The following is a 23,910-nucleotide window of genomic DNA, read 5'->3' as shown; positions in this document are numbered from 1 at the left end:
GATCCTCTGGTCTAAAGCTTTGTAATTATTACTCTAGAATAAATTCTAATGTTTATTTGCTTCATTTTTAATCTTTCAAGAGGTTTCCCTCCAGCCCACCCCAGCTGTCACTTACCGCACCACTGGGGGCATTCTCGACTTCTACGTGTTCTTGGGAAACACTCCAGAGCAAGTGGTTCAGGAGTATCAAGAGGTAAATTTATAATGTTATGGTTATGACTGAGGAAATTGTAAATAAGAACAAAGAAATGTAAATTTAATATGCAAGTGTGACTCACAAACATATGCTATTATAAGTAGCTATTATAAATGTGCTATTACAAATTGATCCAAACCTTAATGATTTATTAAAGGGGCTAGCATTCTAATATTAAGGAAATAGTGTGTTGGAAAGTGGGGTATGTTTTGTGCCCCCAAACTAATGCGTAGAAAAAGTTTTGTTAAAAATAGAGTATTTGCTAACTTTCATTTCACATCATTCTTTCAGCTCATTGGACGGCCAGCCCTACCCTCATACTGGGCACTTGGGTTTCATCTCAGTCGTTATGACTATGGAACCCTGGGTAACATGAAAGAAGTCATGGAGAGAAACCGTGCCGCACAGCTGCCTTACGTAAGTAAGGCAGCAAAAAATCCTCCAAAAATAAAAGAATTTTCTTGGAGAATAAGAACAATTGTTTATACTCTCTCCTCCTGAGTTTTTTAAAAAAATATACAACAAAAATATTTTTATATATTCAGAATGCTGGACTTTTTTGTTGGGCCAACCATTCCTTGAAGGAACTGGTTTTCTTATACTTACTGTATTGATGACATTCTACACAGTGCATTCTTATTTGTATTCTCAAGGCATTTCTTTCCCTAGTTTAAGGGAACAAAAGAATACAGTTTATACATGTAATAAAATATTTTTATGATTTAAGTGGCTAAATTTGAATGCGTCTATTATATAATGAGTAGCGAGGTCTTACAAGAGATGCAAAGAGAAACGCCCAGTAGTCTCTGGAATAATCCTCTTCTCTCCCTTACCCCACTCCCTTGGAGGCAGACGCTTAGGTCTTGGAGCAAGAGTCAATTTCATTCTGGGCTCCACTATTCTCATACAAGTAAAATTAGGAAAGAGCAAATGCCAAAGGAGGCTTTAAGTGGAAGAGAAGCAACAATACAAAATGTGGTGCAGTCAAATGCGGGAGAAGTGGGAGAGCCAGTCCCTTCTCTCCTTTATCTTGTGGATGACATAGCATTTAGGTAATGGATATGTTTTGATAGCCTTAGTGATATTTTTTGTAACTGTTGTGGTTTGTTTGTTAGATTGGTTTTCAATGCCGGAGCGCCAGGCAACAAGGTAGGGTGATGCAGCTAATCTGATTCCAGGGGTGGGCTCATAAATTGTGGATGTTGTGTATTCTTTCAGGACGTTCAGCATGCTGATATTGATTATATGCATGAGAGGAAGGACTTCACTTATGATCCAGTAAATTTTAAGGGCTTCCCTGAGTTTGTTAAAGAGTTACACAGTAACGGACAAAAATTGGTCATCATTATGGTATGTGCTATCCTCTTATTCCCCCACATCAGGTCCTTGCTCTTCCTTGTCATTACGCCCCCTCCCCCTCCCTCATCCCTCAATCCCCAGTTCCCTTTCAGTGGTTCTAGCTCAAAGCTAGGACCCTCAATGTATTTTTCCCTTTCTTAGGATCCAGCCATCTCCAACAACTCTTCCCCAAGTAATCCCTATGGCCCGTATGACAGGGGTTCAGATATGAAGATATGGGTGAATGCTTCAGATGGAGTGACTCCACTCATTGGGGAGGTATCTTAATGGGGAAGTGGGGGCTGGTGGAGGGGCTGTGGCAGTGTGTGTGTGTGTGTCTGTAATTGTTTTGTTTTACATTTTCAGGTGCCTTATATATGCTGGGGATCAACTTGCCCTTGTCCTTTCATCCTCAAATACCTACCAGTCATCCCAGTTCTTACATTCCCTTCACAGCAAAGTCCCTTTAAACAATAGACTTAGATACTGAATGTCCACCTCCTCACCTCACCCCCCATTCACTTTTTTTTTTAAATTTATTCATTTTATTTATTTATGTTTGGCTACGTTGGGTCTTCGTTGCTGTGTGCGGGCTTTCTCTAGTTGCGGCGAGCGGGGGCTACTCTTTGTTGCGGTGCATGGGCTTCTCGTTGCTGTGGCTTCTCTTGTCGCAGAGCATGGGCTCTAGGCGCATGGGCTTCAGTAGTTGTGGCAGGCAGGCTCAGTAGTTGTGGTACACAGGCTTAGTTGCTCCGCGGCATGTGAGATCTTCTTGGGCCAGGGCTTGAACCCATGTCCCCTGCATTGGCAGGCGGATTCTTAACCACTGAGCCACAAGGGAAGTACCCCCCATTCACTCTTCAGCTGACTGCAGTCTACTTTCCTCCCCCGTCACTCCACTGATGCTGCTTTGGCACCAGTTACCTCCTAACTGGCAAATCCAATGAAACTATTTCATTCCTCTTCTTACTCAGTTTTTCTGTTATTTGGCAAGTTTGACTAGTTCTTTCTCAAACTTATTTGTCCTTGTTTTCCATGAAGGTGTTATCTGCTGATTCACTTCTAACACCTCTGCTGACCCGAGTGCCTAGTGTCTGAGAAGAAGTGGATAGGAAGAGAATAGAGAAGAGTAATTGATGGTTAGAACCCATAACTTGTCATGGGTCAGTTGAAATTATACAGTACTCTCCCTCATTTACCATTCCTAGGATTGGGAGTAGAGAAAGTGTGAGGGAAGGGTGAGGCAGAGTTGAAGATTAGCAAAGACTTAACCATTTTTTTGAAATAAGTTTTTTCAGAAGTGACTATTTGACTCCTATTTATTCTAAATATTTAAAGCACTTTACATTCCTAATTGAAAAGGACCTGTGCCTGGGCACCTCTGTTGCCATGATCATATTAGGAATTTCTTTGCACTCTGTTTTACTCTGTATTCATTTAACTTCCTTTGATCAATATTTTTCTTTTCCTCCTGCAGGTCTGGCCTGGAAAAACTGTGTTTCCTGATTACACCGACCCCAAGTGTACTGCTTGGTGGGCAAATGAATGTGAGCTTTTCCACAATCAAGTAGAATTTGATGGAATCTGGATTGTGAGTTCTTAACATTTTGATTACTAGGCGGCTAACATTCAGACTGTGTATCTCTATATCATCGAGTCATGGAGCACAGGGGGAAGAGGAGGAGAGGAAAGCAAGTATGGCAATAATTCTAGGTATTCTCTCTCTTACTATTCAAATAATCTTACCAAAACATGTAGCTTAGACTTCAAAATCAGATTGTTAGAAGTGGAAGGAAGTAAACTGAGATATCTGTTTTTTCCGAGCCTAGCTCTCCTTTTACACATGAATGAGCTGAAGTAAAAATAGGTCATATACTCCTTACGTTGTCACAAAGTACACAAATTGTTCAATTGTCACTTCAGGGCTCTTTCACTTGGACGTGTTGGATAAACTGATCAGAGCCAAAGTACTCAAGTGAGCGACAGAACTGTGGCTGCAGAAAGGACAAATGTCTCACATGATGTCAAATGAAAGCAAATGCAAAGCATCAGGGGTCCAGCACAATTTACAGAGCTCTGGAGTTGAACTTTTTTCTGTTTATAAGAGAAAGGTAGAAAATGCAAACAATACAAAGAGCTAAACAGATGAGGAGAGCTAAAGTGATATCAACCAAAGACATCTACCATCAATATTTCAGTATGCGTCTTTCCAGAGCCCTCACTTGCACAGCTGTGGGTACATGCTTGTTCTCTCACTCTCTCTGCATATGTTTGCATTATATATGTATATGCATTTATATGTGTGTGTATTCATAGCTATATTTGAATATTTAAAGAATGTATAAGTTGATATACATGAGACCATATAAATTGAAATATTTTTCACCTAGTATTTTTGGAAATTCTTCATTTTCAGTGATTATATACATATATCATTTTGAAGGGATTTTAAGAAGCTTCTCCACAAAGCCTTCAATGGGTAGAGAAGACAGGACAGGAACATCTATTTCTCTCCTTAACATAAGAACCTCGTTAAAAAAAGAAATATCTAGAATCATTTCTCTGAGTCCTCAAAAAAAAGAAAGACACCATCAGTACAACATACGAGGACATGTTACTTTTTCTTAATAGTCTTTGTTCTTTGTCTTCTAGGATATGAATGAAGTCTCCAACTTCGTGGATGGTTCAGTTTCAGGATGTTCCACAAGCAATCTAAATTATCCCCCATTCACTCCCAGTAAGTGCTGGTTGGTTTGATTAAAGTGGCAATGCATATCTGGTATTTTAAATTCATAAGGATAGATATGAATAACCTGGCAAGGGATTTTTTACATCAATTGCATAAGGGAAGGAAAATGTGGGTACTGTATAAAGAAAACTAGGAAAGAAAATCAAAACACTCTGTGCTTTCCTAAATGAGGCATAAATTCAAAAGGGGCAATCAACCTAGTCCTTCTACCTACATCTGAGCTGTTTCTGTTCCAGAGAAGATATGGTGCAGAAGCCAGAGGTTAGTGGTTAGTTCATTTTCCTCTCAAGTGTGTACCCAGATAGGTTAGGGCTAACCAGAGAGAGACCAGGTAACCAGGTTAGGTCTTCATATGAAGGTCAAGTGTGGTGATGTCAAGACAGTGAAGAACAGATTTGGACCATAAAATGACAGGAAGCCAGAACCCATGGCTTGGTGGGGGTGGGGGGGGCGGGTCAACATCAGAGTCAGTGAATATGATGCTAGTGAGTTCTGATTGAACTTTGAACAACACTGTATCCCAGGGTGTGGCCCTGGAATCACAGCATTTATTGTAGTTTGAAGAAATCTAGAGGCTCACAGACAAATTGTATCTTGATTAAGAAAAGAATGAGCTGCTAGAATTACAGCATCTTATGAAAACTTCCAGTCTGATGGAAAAATAGGAAATTAGGGCAGATGGGTCAGCATCAAATGCTGAGAGACTCAGATGGGAGGCTTCATTCTTTGGTGGTAGAAATTATTTAAGTTTTAGAGGGAAACATGACAGTCAAATGGTTTTGGAAATATTGACCTGGCATTAATGTGTGCTTCTAATATGAATTAGAAGATCAATAGATCAGAGTTAAATAAGCCATTAAGAAAATGATTGCAGGGCTTCCCTGGTGGCGCAGTGGTTGAGAGTCCGCCTGCCAATGCAGGGGACACAGGTTCGAGCCCTGGTCTGGGAAGATCCCACATGCCGCGGAGCAACTGGGCCCATGAGCCATAACTACTGAGCCTGCGCATCTGGAGCCTGTGCTCTACAACAAGAGAGGCCACGATAGTGAGAGGCCCGCGCACCGCAATGAAGAGTGGCCCCCGCTTGCCGCAACTAGAGAAAGCCCTCGCACAGAAACGAAGACCCAACACAGCCAAAAATAAATAAATAAATAAAAATTAAAAAAAAAAAAAAAAGAAAATGATTGCAATGGTTAAGACAAAGGTAATTTGGATCTGAACCATAGTGGTGCAAGGGGAGCAGAAAAGATTGGATGAATGAAAGAGAGATTGGTCAATCATCCCTTATAACAGCTTAGAGAAAGGGTGAGAAACTAATTTACACTTTCATCTAATATTTTTATTCTTGGACCACTTAATTTAGCTCAGTTTGAACACTTCAGATTTAACTTCAAGTCTAACTGGATCCACTTACTTCCAAATACTTGCCTCTGGTCACATGTGCACCCAGGTGGGAGAATGTGTATGGGTCAGCACAATTTTTTTATATATCAGAGAAACTACTGAAAGTATATAGCCTTCTGATAGTGAGGAAGCTGTATGATGATTTCCAGGATGGCCACAAAAAATGCCTGCCTAGGGAACCACAATTTCAGGTGATAGTCGAGAAACAGGGAATATGCATCTCAGGCTCTCATTGACTGATCCCTCTCTTGTCGCAGGAATCCTGGATGGGTACCTATTCTGCAAGAGTCTCTGCATGGATGCAGTACAGCACTGGGGCAAGCAGTACGATGTCCACAATCTGTACGGCTACTCCATGGCAATTGCCACATCAGAGTAAGGCCATTATTGCTATGGACTTAATATATGATCAGATTTACTTAATACATGATCAAATTCTTAGTCTCACTAGATGCCAGTTGCCAGTGTGTTATTTTTGAGAACTCAGCAAGGGAGATTGGTTCAAGATGGCGGAGTAGAAGGACGTGCGCTCACTTCCTCTTGCAAGAGCACCGGCATCACAACTAACTGCTGAACAATCATTGACAGGAAGACACTGGAACTCACCAAAAAAGATACCCCACATCCAAAGACAAAGGAGAAGCCTCAATGAGACAGTGGAAGGGGCGCAATCACAATAAAATCAAATCCCATAACTGCTGGGTGGGTGACTCACAAACTGGAGAACATTTATACCACAAAAGTACACCCACTGGAGTGAAGGTTCTGAGCCCCAGGTCAGGCTTCCGAAGCTGGGGGTCTGGCAATGGGAGGACAAATTCCCAGAGAATCAGACTTTGAAGGCTAGCGGGATTGGATTGCAGGACTTTGACAGGACTGGGGGAAACAGAGACTCCACTCTTGGAGGGCACACACAAAGTAGTGTGCGTATCAGGACCCAGGGGGAAGGAGCAGTGACCCCATAGGAGACAGAACCAGACCTACCTGCTAGTGTTGGAGGGTTTCCTGCAGAGGTAGGGGGCAGCTGTGGCTCACCACAGGGACAAGGACACTGGCAGGAAAACTTCTGGGAAGTGCTCCTTGGCGTGAGCCCTCCCAGAGTCCGCCATTAGCCCCACCAAAGAGCCCGGGTAGGCTCCAGTGTTGGGTCGCCTCAGGCCAACAACCAACAAGGAGGGAACTCAGCCCCACCCATCAGCAGACAAACATATTAAAGTTTTACTGAGCTCTGTCCAACATAGCAAAACCCAGCTCTGCCCACCACCAGTCCCTCCCATCAGGAAGCTTGCACAAGCCTCTTAGATAGCCTCATCCACCAGAGGGCATACAGCAGAAGTAAGAAGAACTACAATCCTGCAACCTGTGGAACGAAAACCACATTCACAGAAAGATAGACAGAATGAAAAGGCAGAGGACCATGTACCAGATGAAGGAACAAGATAAAACCCCAGAAAAACAACTAAATGAAGTGGAGATAGGCAAACTTTCAGAAAAAGAATTCAGAATAATGATAGTGAAGATGATCCAGGACCTCAGAAAAAGAATGGAAGCAAAGGTCGAAAGGATGCAAGAAATGTTTAAAAAAGACCTAGAAGAATTAAAGAACAAATAAACAGAGATGAACAATACAGTAACTGAAATGAAAAATACACTAGAAGGAATGAATAGCAGAATAACTGAGGCAGAAGAATGGAAAGTGACCTGGAAGGGAGAATGGTGGAAATCACTGCTGCAGAACAGATTAAAGAAAAAAGAATGAAAAGAAATGAAGACAGCCTAAGAGACCTCTGGGACAACATTAAATGCACCGACATTCGCATTATAGGGGTCCCAGGAGAAGAGAGAGAGAAAGGACCCAAGAAAATATTTGAAGAGATTATAGTCGAAAACTTCCCTAATATGGGAAAGGAAATAGCCACCCAAGTCCAGGAAGTGCAGAGAGTCCCAGGCAGGATAAACCCAAGGAGAAACACACCGAGACACATAGTAATCAAACTGACAAAAATTAAAGACAGAGAAAAATTATTAAAAGCAACAAGGGAAAAACAACAAATAACATACAAGGGAATCCCATTAAGGTTAACAGCTGATTTCTCAGCAGAAACTCTACAAGCCAGAAGGGAGTGGCAGCAGAAACTCTACAAGCCAGAAGGGAGTGGCATGATATATTTATAGTGATGAAAGGGAAGAACCTGCAACCAAGATTATTCTACCCAGCAAGGATCTCATTCAGATTCGGCAGAGAAATCAAAAGCTTTACAGACAAGCAAAAGCTAAGAGAATTCAGCACCTCCAAACCAGCTCTACAACAAATGCTAAAGGAACTTCTCTAAGTGGGAAACACAAGAGAAGGAAAGGACCTACAAAAACAAACTCAAAACAATTAAGAAAATGGTAATAGGAAAATACATATCGCTAATTACCTTACATGTGAATGGATTAAATGCTCCAACCAAAAGAAACAGGCTCCCTGAATGGATACAAAAACAAGACCCATATATATGCTGTCTACAAGAGACGCGCTTCAGACCTAGGGACACAAACAGACTGAAAGTGAGGGGATAGAAAATATATTCCATGCAAATGGAAATCAAAAGAAAACTGGAGTAGCAATACTCATATCAGATAAAATAGACTTTAAAATAAGAATGTTACAAGAGAAAAGGAAGGACACTATGTAATGATCAAGGGATCAGTCCAAGAAGAAGATATAACAATTGTAAAAATACATACACCCAACATAGGAGCACCTCAATAAAAAGGCAACTGCTAAAAGCTATAAAAGAGGAAATTGACAGTAACATAGTCATAGTGGGGGACTTTGACACCTCACTTATACCAATGGACAGATCATCCAGACAGAAAATTAATAAGGAAACACAAGCTTTAAATGACACAACAGACCAGATAGATTTAATTGATATTTATAGGACAGTCCATCCAAAAACAGCAGATTACACTTTCTTCTCAAGTGCACATGGAACATTCTCCAGGATAGATCACATCTGGGGTCATAAATCAAGCCTCAGTAAATTTAAGAAAATTGATATCATATCAAGCATCTTTTCCGACCACAAGGCTATGAGATTAGAAATAAATTACAGGGGAAAAATGTAAAAAACACAAACACAGGGAGGCTAAACAATACCTTGCTAAATAACCAAGAGATCACTGAGGAAATCAAAGAGGAAATCAAAAAATACCTAGAGACAAATGACAATGAAAACATGACAATCCAAAACCTATGGGATGCAGCAAAAGCAGTTCTAAGAGGGAAGTTTATAACAATACAATCCTACCTCAAGAAACAAGAAAAATCTCAAATAAACAATCTAACTTTGCACCTAAAGGAACTAGAGAAAGAAGAGCAAACAAAACCCAAAGTTAGTAGAAGAAAAGAAATCATACAGATCAGAGCAGAAATAAATGAAATAGAAACAAAGAAAACAATAGCAAGGATCAATAAAACTAAAAGCTGGTTCTTTGAGAAGGTAAACAAAATTGATAAACCATTAGCCAGACTCATCAAGAAAAAGAGGGAGAGGACTCAAATCAATAAAATCAGAAATGAAAAAGGAGAAGTTACAACAGACACTGCAGAAATACAAAGCATCCTAAGAGACTACTACAAGCAACTCTATGCCAATAAAATGGACAACCTGGAAGAAATGGACAAATTCTTAGAAAGGTATAACCTTCCAAGACTGAACCAGGAAGAAATAGAAAATATGAACAGACCAATCACAAGTAATGAAATTGAAACTGATTAAAGAAGAAGATTAAAAATCTTCCAGCAAACAAAAGTCCAGGCCCAGATGGCTTCACAGGTGAATTCTATCAAACGTTTACAGAAGAGCTAACACCCATCCTTCTCAGATTCTTGCAAAAAATTGCAGAGGAAGGAACACTCCCAAACTCATTCTATGAGGCCACCATAATCCTGATACCAAAACCAGACAAAGATACTACAAAAAAAGAAAATTACAGACCAATATCACTGATGAATATAGAGGCAAAAATCCTCAACAAAATACTAGCAAACAGAATCCAACAACACATTAAAAAGATCATACACCATGATCAAGTAGGATTTATCCCAGGGATGCAAGGATTCTTCAATATATGCAAATCAGTCAATGTGATACACCATATTAACAAATTGAAGGATGAAAACCATATGATCATCTTAATAGATGCAGAAGAAGCTTTTGACAAAATTCAACACCCATTTATGATAAAAACTCTCCAGAAAATGGGCATAGAGGGAACCTACGTCAACATAATAAAGGCCATGTATGACAAACCCACAGCCAACATCATTCTCAGTGGTGAAAAACTGAAACCATTTTCTTTAAGATTAGGAACAAGACAGGGTTGCCCACTCTCACCACTATTATTCAACATAATATTGGAAGTTTTAGCCACAGCAATCAGAGAAGAAAAAGAAGTAAAAGGAATACAAATTGGAAAAGAAGTAAAACTGTCATTGTTTGCAGATGACAAGATACTATACATACAGTATCCTAAAGATGCTACCAGAAAACTACTAGAGCTAATCAGTGAATTTGGTAAAGTAGTAGGATACAAAATTAATGCACAGAAATCTCTTGCATTCCTGTACACTAACAACAAAAAATCCAAAAGAGAAATTAAGGAAATGTTTACCATTTACCATTGCAACAAAAAGAATAAAATACCTAGGAATAAACCTACCTAAGGAGACAAAAGACCTGTATGCAGAAAACTATAAGACACTGATGAAAGAAATTAAAGATGATACAAACAGATGGAGAGATATAGCATGTTCTTGGATTGGAAGAATCAACATTGTGAAAATGACTATACTACCCAAAGCAATCTGCAGATTCAGTGCAATCCCTATCAAACTGCCAATGGCATTCTTCACAAAACTAGAACAAAAAATTTCACAATTTGTATGGAAACCAAAAGACCTCGAATAGTCAATGCAATACTGAGAAAGAAAAACAGAGCTGGAGGAATCAGGCTCCCTGACTTCAGACTATACTACAAAGCTACAGTAATGAAGACAGTATGGTACTGGCACAAAAAACAGAAATATGGATCAATGGAACAGGATAGAAAGCCCAGAGATAAACCCACACACCTGTGGTCAACTAATTTATGACAAAGGAAGCAAGGATATACAATGGAGAAAAGACAGCCTCTTTAATAAGTGGTGCTGGGAAAACTGGACAGCTACACGTAAAAGAATGAAATTAGAACACTCCCTAACACCATACACAAAAACTCACAATGGGGGCTTCCCTGGTGGCGCAGTGGTTGAGAGTCTGCCTGCTAATGCAGGGGACACGGGTTCGCACTCTGGTCTGGGAAGATCCCACATGCCGCAGAGCAACTAGACCCGTGAGCCACAACTACTGAGCCTGCGCATCTGGAACCTGTGCTCCGCAACAAGAGAGGCCAAGATGGTGAGAGGCCCGTGCACCATGATGAAGAGTGGCCCCCGCTTGCCACAACTAGAGAAAGCCCTAGCACAGAAACGAAGACCCAACATAGCAATCAATCAATCAATCAATCAATCAATCAATCTTTAAGAAAAAAAAAACAAACTCACAATGGATTAAAGACCTAAATGTAAGACTGGACACTGTAAAAATCTTAGAGGGAAACATAGGAAGAACACTCTATGACATAAATCACAGCAAGATTTTTTTGACCCATCTCCCAGAGTAATGGAAATAAAAACAAAAATAAACAAATAGGACCTAATGAAACTTAAAATCTTTTGCACAGCAAAGGAAACTATAAACAAGATGAAAAGACAACCCTCAGAATGGGAGAAAACATTTGCAAACGAATCAATGGACAAAGGATTAATCTTCAAAATATATAAACAGCTCATGCAGCTCAATATTAAAAAAACAAACAACCCAATCAAAAAATGGGCAGAAGACCTAAATAGACATTTCTCCAAAGAAGACATACAGATGGCCAAGAAGCACATGAAAAGCTGCTCAACATCTCTAATTATTAGAGAAATGCAAATCAAAACTACAATGAGGTATCACCTCACACTGGTTAGAGTGGACGTCATCAGAAAATCTGCAAACAACAAATGCTGGAGAGGGTGTGGAGAAAAGGGAACCCTCTTGCACTGTTGGTGGGAATGTAAATTGATACAGCCACTATGGAGAACAGTATGGAGTTTCCTTAAAAACCTAAAAATAGAATTACCATATGACCCAGCAATCCCACTACTGAGCCTTTACCCAGAGAAAACTATAATCCAAAAAGACACATGCACCCCAATATTCATTGTAGCACTATTTATGATAGCCAGGTCATGGAAGCAACCTAAATGCCCATCAACAGACAAATGGGTAAAGAAGATGTGGTACATATATACAATGGAATATTACTCAGCCATAAAAAGGAACGAAATTGGGTCATTTGTTGAGACGTGGATGGACCTAGAGATTGTCATACAGAGTGAAGTAAGTCAGAAAGAGAAAAACAAATATCGTATATTAACGCATATATGTTGAATCTAGAAAAATGGTACAGATGAAGACACAGATGTAGAGAACAAACATATGGACACCAAGGGGGGAAGGCGGGGGTGGGGGTGGTGGTGTGATGAATTGGGAGGTTTGGATGGACATGTATACACTGATATGTATAAAATAGATAACTAATAAGAACCTGCTATATTAAAATAAACCAGCTATACAGAAAAAAGAATGTAAAAAAAAAATTCGGCAAATAAGTATGGTTGTTATTATTGAATGAATGAAGAAAATCCTGGTCACATAGGGAGGAAGGAATCCAATAAGTATTTGTGTACTGTGTATAATGAAAGAAAGAATGAATAAATGAATGAATGGAAGGTTGGAAGAAAGAAAGAGAAGTAATTTGACCAAGGTCAAACAGCTAATAAAATGTAAGAGCAAAATTTGGACTCATTTCTGCATGAGTCCATGGCCCATGTATTTTCCTCTCTGCCATACTGTTATAGACTGGTGTATGGAGGATTAAGTAACTTATAGACTTCATGTGCTTTGGGGTTTTAGGTACTGGCTCAGTATCCTTCTACTGAACTTTGAAATTATGGAGTTAATGATGTACATAAAATGCCTAAAACAAAACAAAACGAAATATAAATATACTCAATGGTACAGTCTGCTCCCAACAGCAACTCTAACTCTGCAGGAGAGGGCTAGAAGAGAAGAGTGAGGTATTAACTTGAGATCCTCGATATTATCACTCTATCCTCTGGGCTAAGACACGCTAAGGTCACACATTGACTCCCTAAGTCTCTGTCCCTTTCTAGAGCTGTCAAGACTGTGTTCCCTAACAAGAGAAGCTTCATTTTAACCCGTTCTACCTTTGCGGGGTCTGGCAAGTTTGCAGCCCACTGGTTAGGAGACAATGCAGCCACCTGGAATGACCTTCGGTGGTCCATCCCTGGCATGCTCGAGTTCAACCTTTTTGGTATCCCGATGGTGAGTCCACATCCCAGTCCCCAGAATGCCTCAGGCTAGAAGTTTTTCAAATGATAAAGCTCCCCTCTACTGCCGTCCATGGCCCAGGGATTTAAAGTCTGGAGGGTTATGTGCTTCATCCACGTCAGTATGACACTGATACCACGACATTCTTTCCTGTACTGCCTTATAAGGATAGAAGGTGCAAGCTTGAAGTGGTATCGTTGGAATATTTTTTATTAAAGTACAACATACACACAAAAAAGTGCACATGTCCTTAAGGTTACAGTTGGCATCTTTTAGTTAAATTCAGCATATCTATTTATTGAGCTCTTACTTCGAGCAAGGCATTGAGCTAGGTATGCATGGTGAGGGTGGAGAGAAACATAAATATAGTAACAGAAACACCTTGCTTCCGCACCCCCCCAAAGTCTCTCTTTCTCTCTCTCTCTCTCTCTCTCTCTATATATATATACACACACACACACACACACACACACACACACTCACACATAATTATGACAAGCTAGGGTAAAAGTGCAAACAGGAACATACAATTTAAATGTTAAAAGAAATCCTGAGAAAGGGACCTAGCAACTCTAACAAGATTACAAGGAACAATGGGAGTCACAGGAGGGAGTAAATAGTAACTGCATGCAAAAGATGGCACTTGAGTTTAACCTTATAAGTGGGTATGTTTTATCAGACTGATGTGGGGGAGGTCATTTTAAGACTGAGAAATAAACCTGAGCGAGACCAGCAAGGGGCAGAATTTGAGTGTCCCTAAGGATCGGAGTGTAGGACTGGAATGAGAAATGATGCTGGAAAGGTAGGTTGGAACCAGGTTTTGAGGCGCTAGTAGGACAGGCAGCAGGAGACCCTGGGGATTTTTGAATAGATGAATGACCTGATCAGAATTAGGCTTTGGAAAATTAATTCTCCTAGTGCTGTGGTCAAAGTAATAATATCAACGGTATTTATAGTTACTATTCACCAAAAAACTATTGTGCATCAAGTGTTTTACTTCCTTTATCTCATTTACTAAAACCCTAGAGTGCCCACTTTAACAAAATGAGGAAACTGAGGCACAAAAGGGTTAAGTAATTCATTTGCCGTCACCTGGCAGTAAAGAGTGGACATAGGATTTAGCCCAGTTCCATCACACCGAAGTAGCCTTCTCAGGAAGAGTTTAGCCAAGTACAGCTGGTAGGTCCCTGGTAGAAAGCAAAGCTCAGGAGCAGGGGACGGTAATGGTAGTGAGGTACACATGCCGTCGCTGTCTGTGTGTCCTTCCAGGTGGGTTCTGACATATGTGGCTTTACATTGGATGCTCCCGAAGAGCTCTGCAGGAGGTGGATGCAGCTGGGAGCATTCTATCCATTTTCCAGGAATCACAATGGCCAAGGCTACAAGGTAGGTCTCTCAGGAGATATGATCAAAATAGACTTGGCATACATTAGGACTGGATCTACCTGCCTCCTGTCCGAGGAATCTGTTGAGCCAACTTCCTACCTGGTGCTTCACTTAGGCTAATTGGGACCACCGTTTGCAATTAACCAGGACTCATGATGCACCATTAAAATGCCCTGCCGACACAACCCCTGCTATTTCTACCGCGGCAGTCAAGGAAATGGCAAGTCTGTGAAGGTTTTTAATCAAACCTCTATACACTTTATTTACATTGCTCATTTTGTAGTGAGAATCAAATGAGGAAATACTTCAAAGTTATTTAAATGGCAGTCTACTGAGAGCACCCATAGAATGAATGAGGGGGGATGCAGTGCAGGGTGAAGAATGGCCACTTAACTTGGTGGAATGATCTTCCTTTGCCCAACCCTACTGCTCAGAGGCAATGTTTGCAAGGTAGGCCCCAGGTCTTGCAGGAACAAAACTCTTGGTTGTGATGAATGGGGTCTGATATCTCCAGAGGCTTTTCTTATTTGTAACCAGGTGTCAATTGCAACCTCTTGTTTCTTCCCAGGCCCAGGATCCTGCCTCCTTTGGAGCTGACTCTCTGCTGTTGAATTCCTCCAGGCACTACCTTACCATCCGCTATGCTCTATTGCCCTATCTCTACACCCTCTTCTACCGTGCTCACAGCCAGGGGGACACGGTGGCCAGGCCCCTTCTGCATGAGTAAGTTCACCTAGCCCAAAGGAATTTTGTTAATGTAACTGGGTGACATTGACTGTATCATCAAATATAAGAGTGAAGAGACTTCCCTGGTGGTCCAGCGGATAAGACTCTGTGCTCCCAATGAAGGGGGCCTGGGTTCAATCCCTGGTTGGGGAACTAGATCCTGCATGCATGCCGAAACCAAGAGTTCTCAACTAAGAGTCTGCATGCCGCAACGAAGATCCCGTGAGCCACAACTAAGACCGGCAGCAGCCTAAATGAATAAACAAATATTAAAAAAAAAAAAGTGAAAATTAAAACAATCCAAACAGTTACTCAGATATATTTTTTTAACTTGAATAACAAGTTGGTATTTGCAAGGCTATTGCTGCCTATGTACTATTTTAGTTATATTTAAGTATTATAGCCTGTTCCCTTTTCGGGAGAGAACTAGACTAAAAGTTGTGGAATTTGGGGTCTTTGTTCCACCAACTAACTCTATACCTTAGACAAATCATTTAAGTTCTTTCATCCTTCGTTTCTTTAGCCTTAATTTAAAGGATTTGATAGCTTGAACCTGATGTTCGCTTTTGTAATGCACCATGTTCAGGCTCTAGGAATGAGCCTGTTATTTACATACTAATAAGAATAGTATGGAGGATTTCCTGAATGCAGAATTTTTATTGTCAGCCAATGAATATCTCTAATTTGACTAAAAAAAGAACACTTAAGAGACTTTCCTTAAAGCTGGCCACTTAGTAGAACTGATGCCTCTATATTAGCCGGCAAATAGCTCTGGGGTTTCCAGGCAATCCTGTTTCGGGGCTGGAATCTCGGGGAAGCTGCTGTGAGGCACCGGGGAAATTTAAGCTTGGTGGAGATTTGTACTAGGAGAGGGTGTGTCCTTGCTTCCTAGCTAATGCTGTGGGACCCTCTGGTGGCTGCAGAGTGAGTAGCTCTGCAGTGGGGTTTGCTTTCTCATGACTGACCCTGGCAGAATAAGGAGCCTGAAGCCTTGTTTAGAAACCCGAGGACTGAAGACGGTGCTGGGAAGTGTATGGAACTGGTTTGAGACGGAGGCTGTGATTTAGGCGGGGACCCTGCCCCAGTCGCTCATGCCTTTGGTAGCATTTCTCAGGGCTTGAACAGTGGGAACAGTAATGCTGTGTGTGCATGATGCAAAAAAAAGCATGAAAATAGAGATATTAGATTGAACTATGTTTGATGCTATGTAGATAAAAGCCTCAATCGGGACATGGAATTCAACCAGTTTTATTGGTTGGCTTTTAAAGTGAATTCATTCTAACAGTTTTGAGCACAGATATTCTGAAACCCAAAGTGCCTGGATATTGGAGGATATACTTGCTGGTCATCAATGGGGGCATCTTTGAGGTCTATATTGGTCATATCATAGAAAAAGAAAAAAGTAACCTAGGTCTCGCTTATTAACAATTAACACAATAGTTTTATAGTCTACGAAAGAAGAGACTTGTCTTGTCAAAATCAAAATACAGTTAATTCCCTTCTGTGTCTGACATTTTAGGCCCTCAGGCATATATTATTATAATATATATTGTATATTCATTATTGTGGGTAAGTTCTTGCTATCTTCCAGAATTCTCTATTAAAAGGTAGGTATCCTAAAAGAGAAAAGAGTAAAGTTTTTGTCTGCTTTTTTTGGGTGATCAGATCTAATTCCTTCTGGGTAGTCAGCTGAAGTTTTAAAATGTCTTGCTTGTTTTACTTACTTTTTTAAGGGGGATATGACAAATAGAATTATAGCCTGGAACCTGCCTAGCATAGAGGTACTGAAATAAGAACTTCTGTCCAAATTGGGGAAAGAATAGGAGGGTGCAGGGGCGAGGGAAAGTGGATCTGCCTGCAGGAGTAGGGAGCCGGGGATTGAATAGGTGTCACGGAATAATTTGGGGAATTTGCCCCAGGCAGGCAGCCTGCAAGTTTTAGACAGGCTTGGGGGAGAGCTGCCAGAAAGCACTGGCCCAAATGTCATTGCACATTTCTCTGGTCTCTAGGTTCTACGAGGACAGCAACACTTGGGATGTGCACCAACAGTTTTTATGGGGGCCCGGCCTCCTCATCACGCCGGTTCTGGCTGAGGCAAGTGCTCCCACCGAGACACACTGGTGGTCTCTGCTCTTGCTCCTGCTAACTCCAGACTCCTCTCTTCTTGGAACCATTTGTCCTCTTTCTGTTCCAAACCCATTTCCAACATCTGTGGCTGGGGCAACCTTGAAAACTGTGTGTTGGAGTTTGGGAAAGATGGATATCTGATGGGTACACATTTTTGTCTCTAGAAGTCTTTTGTCCTTGACCAAGTTTCCAATCAGTATAGAAGCATCTACGGGTGACTCTGGGTTTAAGAATTGTCCTATGTGTTGTTAGATTCTCATAGCAGATCATGACTTGTTCCAGGATGCAGAGGCAGGAGGGAGCAGTGACCCAGCACTCACTCTAAGGTCAGGGTGATCTGGGTGTGTTTGTTGTCTCTGCCACTTGGTACCAGTGCCGTCTGGGGGAAATTATGTGCTGCTTCCTCAGCTGTAAGATGAGATAATAATAATATGTATCACTGGAGACTGTTGGGAAGATTAAATGAGGTACGCAGTGTAAAGCTGGAATTTTTTTTTAATTATTCAAAATCCCACCCTCCAGCCCTGCCCTCTCTGCCAAGCCCAGCTTCACAGCACTGATGTCTCATGGCACTTCTCTTATGTCCTTTCCTCCAAGCAGAACTTGCCTCTCAGCCAGTGAAGGGAGTCCCAGATTTTCCTGGTTCTTGTTTCATCACTTCTATGCACTGTCGTGTCCTTCTTCCTGTTTTCCACCTGGCTGCAGTTGACTCTGCTAACTGGTCTGGTTTGTGTCTAGAGAGGCTGTATTAGTTTCCTATCGCTGCTGTAACAAATTACCACAAATGCAGTGGCTCATAGCAACAAAAATCTATTATCTTACATTTCTGGAGGTCGGAAGCCCAAAATGGGTCTCACTGGGCTAAAATCACCATGTTGGTGGGGCCGGTTGCTTCTGGGGCTCTAAGGGAGAAATCCATTTCCTTGCCTCTTCCACCTTCTAGAGGCTGCCCGCCTTCCTTGTTCTGTCTCCCTGCCTCGCTGTCATCACATCTGCTTCTGTGACTCTAAAGCTGGAATTTTTACCACAACACCTATTTCAATATTATGATTATTATTCCTAATATGGTTCCATCTGGGATTTTTCTTTGAGTGGCAAGGTTATTGCCTCTGTTAGAAGAAAAGCACAAGTTGGTAGAGAAAAGAAAGGCCATTTATGCATTCTCAGTATGTGATTAAGAAGTTTTATCCCCTTCAGAGGCTGGGCCATAAAGGACAATAGTTTGTTTTAATTTCAGGGTGCAGAGAGAGTGACAGCATATGTCCCTGATGCCGTCTGGTATGACTATGAGACTGTAAGTAGCTCTGACTTTTCTTAAACTCTTCAAGCTGCATAGACAAGATATGTCTGGGTAGACAAACATCTATCCACGCACTGAGGAATGTTTCTGTCGTGTTTGCAGTGATTTCATAGCAGAGTCAATAAAGTGAGACTAAGTCACTCGACATCAGTCATGATGAAATCTGAAAAAGATACTTTCATATACTTTATTCAGCAGCAAGATAAAGACGGAAGGAGAATGTCTCATGGGCAAATATTGGGGCCGATGGACAATTTGAGCCTGGTTATAAGTGAGATTCTTGTTCAGAAAACTATCAGTTTGTATAATGTATGTCAAATAGCCTCAGCGTGATATATGTTCCCCAAGCCCCCAGCTGATCACAAAACCCATTGTTCTTAAATTCTTTCCCTTTTCTTGCTTGATGCCTGACTAGATAGCAATTCAACTAGGTGGGAGAAGGAAAGAGCTGGAGATAACTCCACGTGTGGTTAAGAGGTAGCGGTGATGTGCTCATGCCAATGTGTTTGATTTGTCTACATGCGTCAGGGGGGCCGAGTGAAATGGAGGAAGCAAAAAGTGGAGATGGAAATTCCTGGAGACAAAATTGGACTTCACCTTCGAGGGGGCTACATCTTCCCCACACAGCAGCCAGCCACAACCACTGTGGCCAGGTATAGCATGGCTGGGAGTTTCCTTTAAGGGGGAGGCTGACAAACCTAGTGGTTTCTGTTCCCATCTGTTGCCCATGGAGAAGATGCTGAAGCATTACGTGGAATGTGGGGAGGAAGGGCACGTGTGTGTGTGTGTGTGTGTGGTCATCAAACTCTGTTCCCTGGATTTCTGTGGGCCTCTTCTGGGGAAGCTGTGATTTAGAGCTGCATCCAAATGGATTTTGAAAGACCTTAATCCTGTCCTTCCTTAACCCCCCCGACTTTCCCCTCGAAACATACTGACTGCGAGGGTGGTGAACCTTCCTAGTTTTCCTAGGAATATGTCAGTTTTAGTCCTGAAAGTCTCATGTTTTGGGAAACATGTCAATTCCAGGCAAACGGGTCTGTTGATCACTCCACCTGCCTTGATCAGACCATCATTCTACCATGCTATGCACTCGACTCTTCATTCTCATTTCTAGGGAGTGGGGTCCACTTTCCACGCCCCTATAATCTCAATTTCCTGTTTCTTTCTTCCCACTGAGCCATTTCTTTCTTTTGATGCAAAACGGGGTTCAAAAATTGCTTCCTGTGCACTTCAAATCTCCTTCATGTCACTCGTTTCTCCTTGACGATTCTTTGATGCTCAAATTATAGACTCCATCTGTACTAAAGAGGCACACATTCACATCTGTGTCTCTAAATGTATTAGCTTATTTGCTTTTAATAGATGGAGTTTTTTGGAGGTTAGAAATCTTTTTCTTTTGAACCTTCCTTACTGCCATAATTTTTCAAATTTAAACTTTTGTGATACTGATGGAAAATACTTATATATCCAAATACCACCTGGTTTCTTTTTCTCTAACTATTCAACTTCATGCTGTTCTGCACACTGATACCAAAATTGTCTTTCCAAAGTGAAGATCTCAATTTGTTGCTTCCCAGGTTAAAGTCTAAATTCTATCATTAGTAGGTCGTTCAAGGCCAGTCATAATCTGGTTTCAAGTTAACCTGTGTCTCCTGACACACCTTACTACACACCTGTAGGACAGCCATGCCAAAGATCTTGTTATTCTCCAAACATACTCGTCTGTTTCTCTGCATGTGGCCTTCAGCACCTATTACCCTTTTCAGCATTCTATGCCTGATACATTCTTAATCATCTCCCAAATTACACTCTGATTTCATCTGCGAGAAATCTTCCCCAACAATTCCAGCTGAGGGTGTGCTGCCACTTCCAACTTTCTGGTCATTTTTTAATACTTTTTTTCCTTTAATATTGTTAAGTATTTCAGTCATAGTTATTCTATACTTTGTAACTGAAAATTCTATTATCTAAAATCCTTAGTGGAATCTAAATCTATTGTTAGTTGTTTTTGCCAACTTTCTTTCATGTTGGCTTGTTACCTCGTGTATTTAGTAATTTTTTGGTTTTTCAAATGTGGTGATCTCAAGGATCCAAATAGGTCTCATTCCCCCAGAGGTGATTAGCCTGCTCTTTGGTTGCAAGCCAGGACTGCTGTCAACTTGGGTTTCACATTAGCACCCTTCAAGGATCATGTGTTTAATTTATCTAAGGCCAAGTAGTATTTCAGTGGGTGAGTCCTTAAGAGTATGCAGTGTCCTCCAGAATATCTAGGCCACCATACCACTCGAAGTGTCACTATGGACTCCTATAAGGATTTTAACTTTTGTGCCACTCTTTACTTTCTGTTTTGACTATTTGGTGAATATGTTTAATCTTTCTTAAAATATTTAAGGTCATCAATGTAGTTCTGGTCTATTTGTTTTTGTATCTCTTAGACTTCCTAGCAATGAAAGCTACTCAGTACATGCATGTTAAGTGAAAGCAGGTGATTTTGTTGACATTGGAACCTGGCTTGCACAGGGCACAGTGGAAGGCTGACCTATGAAAGAATATAATAGGGGGTGTGAGGGATGCAACAGGAGTAGGAAATCGGGAGGCGGTCTAGAAGAGGGGTGAAATAAGGAGAGATTTAAATGCAGTTGCTCCTTCTTTCTCCCTTTATGTGCATCTATTTCAGCATCTTTTGAGTAGTGTTTTCTGTTTTATATTCTGGGTTATAAAGCAGATAATTAGAATGTTTTCTTTTTCTCTCTCGAAATGAACTAATAATAAATAATCAAATTAGGAAAATTGCCAATATATAGATGGACCTTATTGTATTTTCTTGCTTTCTGAGTCAACATGGTTCTTAGGCAGGGAACAAATATATCCCCCTGACTGCAGTTAATACTTCTCCTGCATGTATCAGCTGTAAAATGGTTAGGCTGAGCCAATTACTGTCTCGGATTTCTTTCTCTTCTGATAGTCTGTATTCAAAATAATAATAGCATCAGCAGGTTTTATTGCAGCTATTGCAGTGATTCTGGTGATTAAATTCTTGCCTCCTTCATAGATGTTTATTGCTAATGTTTGGAGTGGTGCTCTCGCCTGTGACATTACCCATTCTAGAAAGTGATGCCCCTGTTGATTTTGCCTTTGTGCCTGAAGAAAAGCAGAGCCGTCTGCTGCTAGTAACCTGTCCGATTTGAAATCTGATAGAATCCTTCACAGCTCATTTAGCAAAATTCTTTGAGTCCCAAGTCTTTGCCTCTCACACAAATCTTGTTTCTCACAGTCGAAGGAACCCTCTTGGTCTTATCATTGCCCTGGATGACAACAAAGAAGCAAAAGGCGAACTTTTCTGGGATGATGGGGAAACGAAAGGTGAGCACAATGTTGCCCAGTTACTCCTGCTGGTCATTCAGCGGTGGGAGAAATCTCACCAGGCCCAGTAACATTAATCACTCGAGAGAAGAATTTTGATTTCGGTTGTGCTGTTCAGGAATAGTGGTAGTTGGACCACAGGTGGAAGGAAAACACATCTCTACCTCTTAGAATTCTCCGACTGGCCAGCTGCATATATAGGCTCTCATTTTATTATCAAAGGGCACCTGAAAGAAATGTTTTCTAGACTGTTTCTGCCATTCAGTGCACACATCCTCCCTCCAAATACTTATGAACAAACGTGGATGATGTGTAAAACCTACCTGTACTAGTCAGGCAGTGAGAAGACACCTTTCTAGTGCACCCGAATCTAGCCATGCTTCTTAATCTGTCTCCAATACATAAACGATTCTTGTGGCTCAAGCTTAGGAAATAGCTTCACTTGAGGCTTATGCCTTGGAAGCACTTGGAAGGGAACCTTTTCAAGGTTAAGGTAGGAAGGAAAAAGGGAAAACAGTGTCTTGGCCTTGCAAACTCTCTCTCTAATCTTGTCATTCTCAACATGTAGCTTCAAGGAGTGCCAGGATGAAATCTGTTCTTTTGTAGTGGGCAGACCAGAGTCTGACTTGTTTTAATCTCACTTTCAGATACTGTGGCCAATAAAGTTTACCTCTTTTGCGAGTTCTCCGTCACCCAAGTGAGTAGTATATTTTTATGAATCTTAAGTGTGGGCTTCTGTCTGACCATTAGCTCATATGTGTTTGTGTATGTGTGTAATTATATTTGTAGCTTCATTTATGACAATAGGTGACCACATTTCAGTTTATGACTTAACACCTAATAATTGAATCATTCATGTTAGTAAAAAGAGGCAATGATATGGATAAGTCAAAGCAGTCTTTTTAAATGAAGTTTAAAAAAATTTCTCTCTCTGTATGTATGTTTCTCTCTCTCTCCTTTTTCCACCCCCCTCAGGGGAAAAATAAGTTTGTACTTGAGCACACATTAGTAGAGACAGCTAAGAGCCATTCGGAGTGGTTTTGAGTATCCGGTCTAGGATGAAGAATTGGAGTGATTTGAGAATCTGTGTATTTAAGGCACATCTTTGTACTTAACTGTTTTGCAGAACTGCTTGGATGTGAAGATTTTGCAGTCAACCTACACAGACCCCAATAATTTAGCATTTAAAGAGATTAAAATCCTTGGGACCCAGGAACCTACCAATGTTACAGTGAAACACAATGGTGTCGAAATTCAAGTTTCTCCTAATGTCACTTATGATTCTAACCTCCAGGTAAAACCCCATTTTGTTGAGATAGTTTGTAAAGAATTCTTCATCGCTTATGATGTTCCTTCTTGCCAAGGTTGCGTGGGTTTCTGAAGGACCAGAGCACACTCTGAAGACTGGGGTGGGGAGTCAGAGGGTTAGGACAGAAAAAAATAAAGAGTGGGCCAGAGCTGGGATTAACAAAGGAGCTGCTGAGACATGGGAGGAGGTAAACTGGTCCTTTATCTTTATTCCCTTATCTGTCCCTCAGTCTTCTGTCCTCTGACTGGAACAGAAGAAGAGCAAAGTCAGGAGTGTCGGGAACAGGATTAGAGGAAAACTGGGTCTGAAAGCTGCTGATTGATTGATACTAGAAGGGTTGAGGTGGGAGGTGGGATTCCCATTAATTAAAATTTTGAGGTGCTTTTTTTTTTTTTTTTACTGTATTGGGCTATATAGATTCTCACTCCAACACATACATTTTTAGGAAATATTTTAAGTCAAAGAATTGGATAAGCTTAGCTAATGGCTACTCACTTGGTTAGGTGATAATAATAAAATAAT

At 40.9% G+C, this 23,910-nt stretch overlaps 1 protein-coding gene across 3 annotated transcripts in view; it reads left to right on the top strand.

Moving 5' to 3' along the window:
* LOC118900603 (maltase-glucoamylase, intestinal) overlaps positions 1 to 23,910 on the top strand; it is a 103,216-nt gene that overhangs the window by 40,197 nt on the left and 39,109 nt on the right. For all 3 annotated transcript variants that reach the window (XM_036863050.1, XM_036863049.1, XM_036863048.1), the window contains exons 9-24: positions 81 to 193; positions 488 to 613; positions 1,415 to 1,546; positions 1,697 to 1,813; positions 3,012 to 3,125; positions 4,187 to 4,271; positions 5,945 to 6,062; positions 13,000 to 13,171; positions 14,447 to 14,563; positions 15,132 to 15,286; positions 17,299 to 17,383; positions 18,654 to 18,710; positions 19,245 to 19,369; positions 21,991 to 22,079; positions 22,727 to 22,776; positions 23,206 to 23,373. In XM_036863050.1, coding sequence (XP_036718945.1) covers positions 81 to 193; positions 488 to 613; positions 1,415 to 1,546; positions 1,697 to 1,813; positions 3,012 to 3,125; positions 4,187 to 4,271; positions 5,945 to 6,062; positions 13,000 to 13,171; positions 14,447 to 14,563; positions 15,132 to 15,286; positions 17,299 to 17,383; positions 18,654 to 18,710; positions 19,245 to 19,369; positions 21,991 to 22,079; positions 22,727 to 22,776; positions 23,206 to 23,373 — 1,823 coding nt within the window. The remainder of the gene's footprint in view (positions 1 to 80; positions 194 to 487; positions 614 to 1,414; positions 1,547 to 1,696; positions 1,814 to 3,011; positions 3,126 to 4,186; positions 4,272 to 5,944; positions 6,063 to 12,999; positions 13,172 to 14,446; positions 14,564 to 15,131; positions 15,287 to 17,298; positions 17,384 to 18,653; positions 18,711 to 19,244; positions 19,370 to 21,990; positions 22,080 to 22,726; positions 22,777 to 23,205; positions 23,374 to 23,910) is intronic.

Source organism: Balaenoptera musculus, chromosome 9 (genome assembly GCF_009873245.2).
Source record: "Balaenoptera musculus isolate JJ_BM4_2016_0621 chromosome 9, mBalMus1.pri.v3, whole genome shotgun sequence".
NCBI classification, from domain to species: Eukaryota; Metazoa; Chordata; class Mammalia; order Artiodactyla; family Balaenopteridae; genus Balaenoptera; species Balaenoptera musculus.
The sequence above is the reverse complement of the archived record's forward strand: the minus strand, read 5'-3'. Positions and strand labels throughout refer to the sequence as shown.